General features: G+C 46.6%; 1 protein-coding gene across 1 annotated transcript in view; it reads right to left on the bottom strand.

The window, feature by feature from the left end:
- The window catches only part of LOC122571773, a 122,368-nt gene extending 120,946 nt beyond the window's left edge, over nucleotides 1–1,422 (bottom strand). Inside the window, exon 1 of the mRNA XM_043735901.1 lies at nucleotides 43–1,422. Coding sequence (XP_043591836.1) covers nucleotides 43–1,422 — 1,380 coding nt within the window. The remainder of the gene's footprint in view (nucleotides 1–42) is intronic.
- Nucleotides 1,423–1,427: the final 5 nt, after the last annotated feature.

Genomic DNA, 1,427 nt, shown 5'->3' with positions numbered 1-1,427 from the left:
TTGTAGCCACTCCGGTCCATGTTGCCAAATTGTTGATCGTACAAAGTCTTCGGGCGATTGTCCTCGGGATATGAGATCCGCTGGGTTGTCCGTGGTAGGAATGTGACGCCAATCTGAGGTATGAGTCTTTCTTTGAATTTCTGCCACACGATTTGCGACGAAGGTTTTCAGCGTATGGGGTGATGTGTTGATCCAATGAAGGACAATGGTAGAGTCCGTCCAGTAAACAGTCCGAGAAATATTGTTTGGTAATGCTTGAAGGACTGTGTTGGTCAATGATGCGAGAAGAAGTGCTCCACTGAGTTCCAGCCTTGGAATGGTTTGTGATTTTAGTGGAGCCACCTTTGATTTTGCCGTGAGGAGTCGTATCCAGACTTGACCATCCGCAGTGATGGTGCGAAGGTAAATGCATGCCCCATACGCCTTTTCGCTGGCATCACAGAATCCGTGTATCTCAATTTCGGCTGCAGACTTGATTATCGTTTTTCGTGGAAATCTTACATTGTTCAGCAATGGCAGCTGCGTGTAATACTCATTCCACTCTGTATGCAAGTCAGCCGGTAAAGATTCGCCCCAGTCGATTTTTAGTGTCCAAAGTCGTTGGAGTAACATTTTTGCTCGAATGATCACTGGCGCAAGTAATCCAAGTGGATCATAGATTTTGGCGATTTCGGAGCTGATTATCCTCTTCGTGATTCGGCAACCGGTAGGCCGGATTTTGACGTAGTACAAGATTGAATCGTCAGATGAATTCCAAAAAACGTCCAGGGTTTTTAATGTTTGAGATTCGCCCAGTTGTAATTCATCGTTTATGTCATGTTGGGAAAGTCCTCGTAGCAGCTTTCGGTCGTTTGACGCCCATTTTCGAATATTTAGACCGGCTAGTTTGAGCAGTTCTGTGAGTTCCGTTCTCAATGATTGTGTCTCGGCCCTTGTATTAACTCCTGTGAGAACATCGTCGACGTAGAAATCTCGCTGCAAGACTATCGCTGCTCGTGGATACCGATGTCCCTCGTCGTCCGCCAATTGTTTGAGGCACCGTATGGCCAGATACGGCGCTGCTGATAGCCCGAACGTCACTGTGTTAAGTTGATAAGTGTCGACTTCTCCATTATTGTTACGCCACAAAATTTGCTGAAATGTACGATCCTCTGGACGCACGAGAAATTGCCTGTACATTTTTTCAATATCTCCTGCAAGAACGTATTGATGCGAGCGAAATCTTAGAAGAATGAAAAGTAAGTCCTCTTGCAGTTTCGGTCCTGTGTGAAGTACGTCGTTCAGGGAAACTCCGGTGGTGGTTGGTGCTGATCCGTCAAATACGACTCGGACTTTCGTCGTTTGGCTGGACTCTTTGATCACGCCGTGATGTGGCAGAAAATATCCGTCTTCCGTGGAGTGGTCCGTGGTTATCTTCGACATGTGTC

This window comes from Bombus pyrosoma, linkage group LG10 (genome assembly GCF_014825855.1).
Source record: "Bombus pyrosoma isolate SC7728 linkage group LG10, ASM1482585v1, whole genome shotgun sequence".
In the NCBI taxonomy this organism is placed as follows: Eukaryota; Metazoa; Arthropoda; class Insecta; order Hymenoptera; family Apidae; genus Bombus; species Bombus pyrosoma.
The sequence above is the reverse complement of the archived record's forward strand: the minus strand, read 5'-3'. Positions and strand labels throughout refer to the sequence as shown.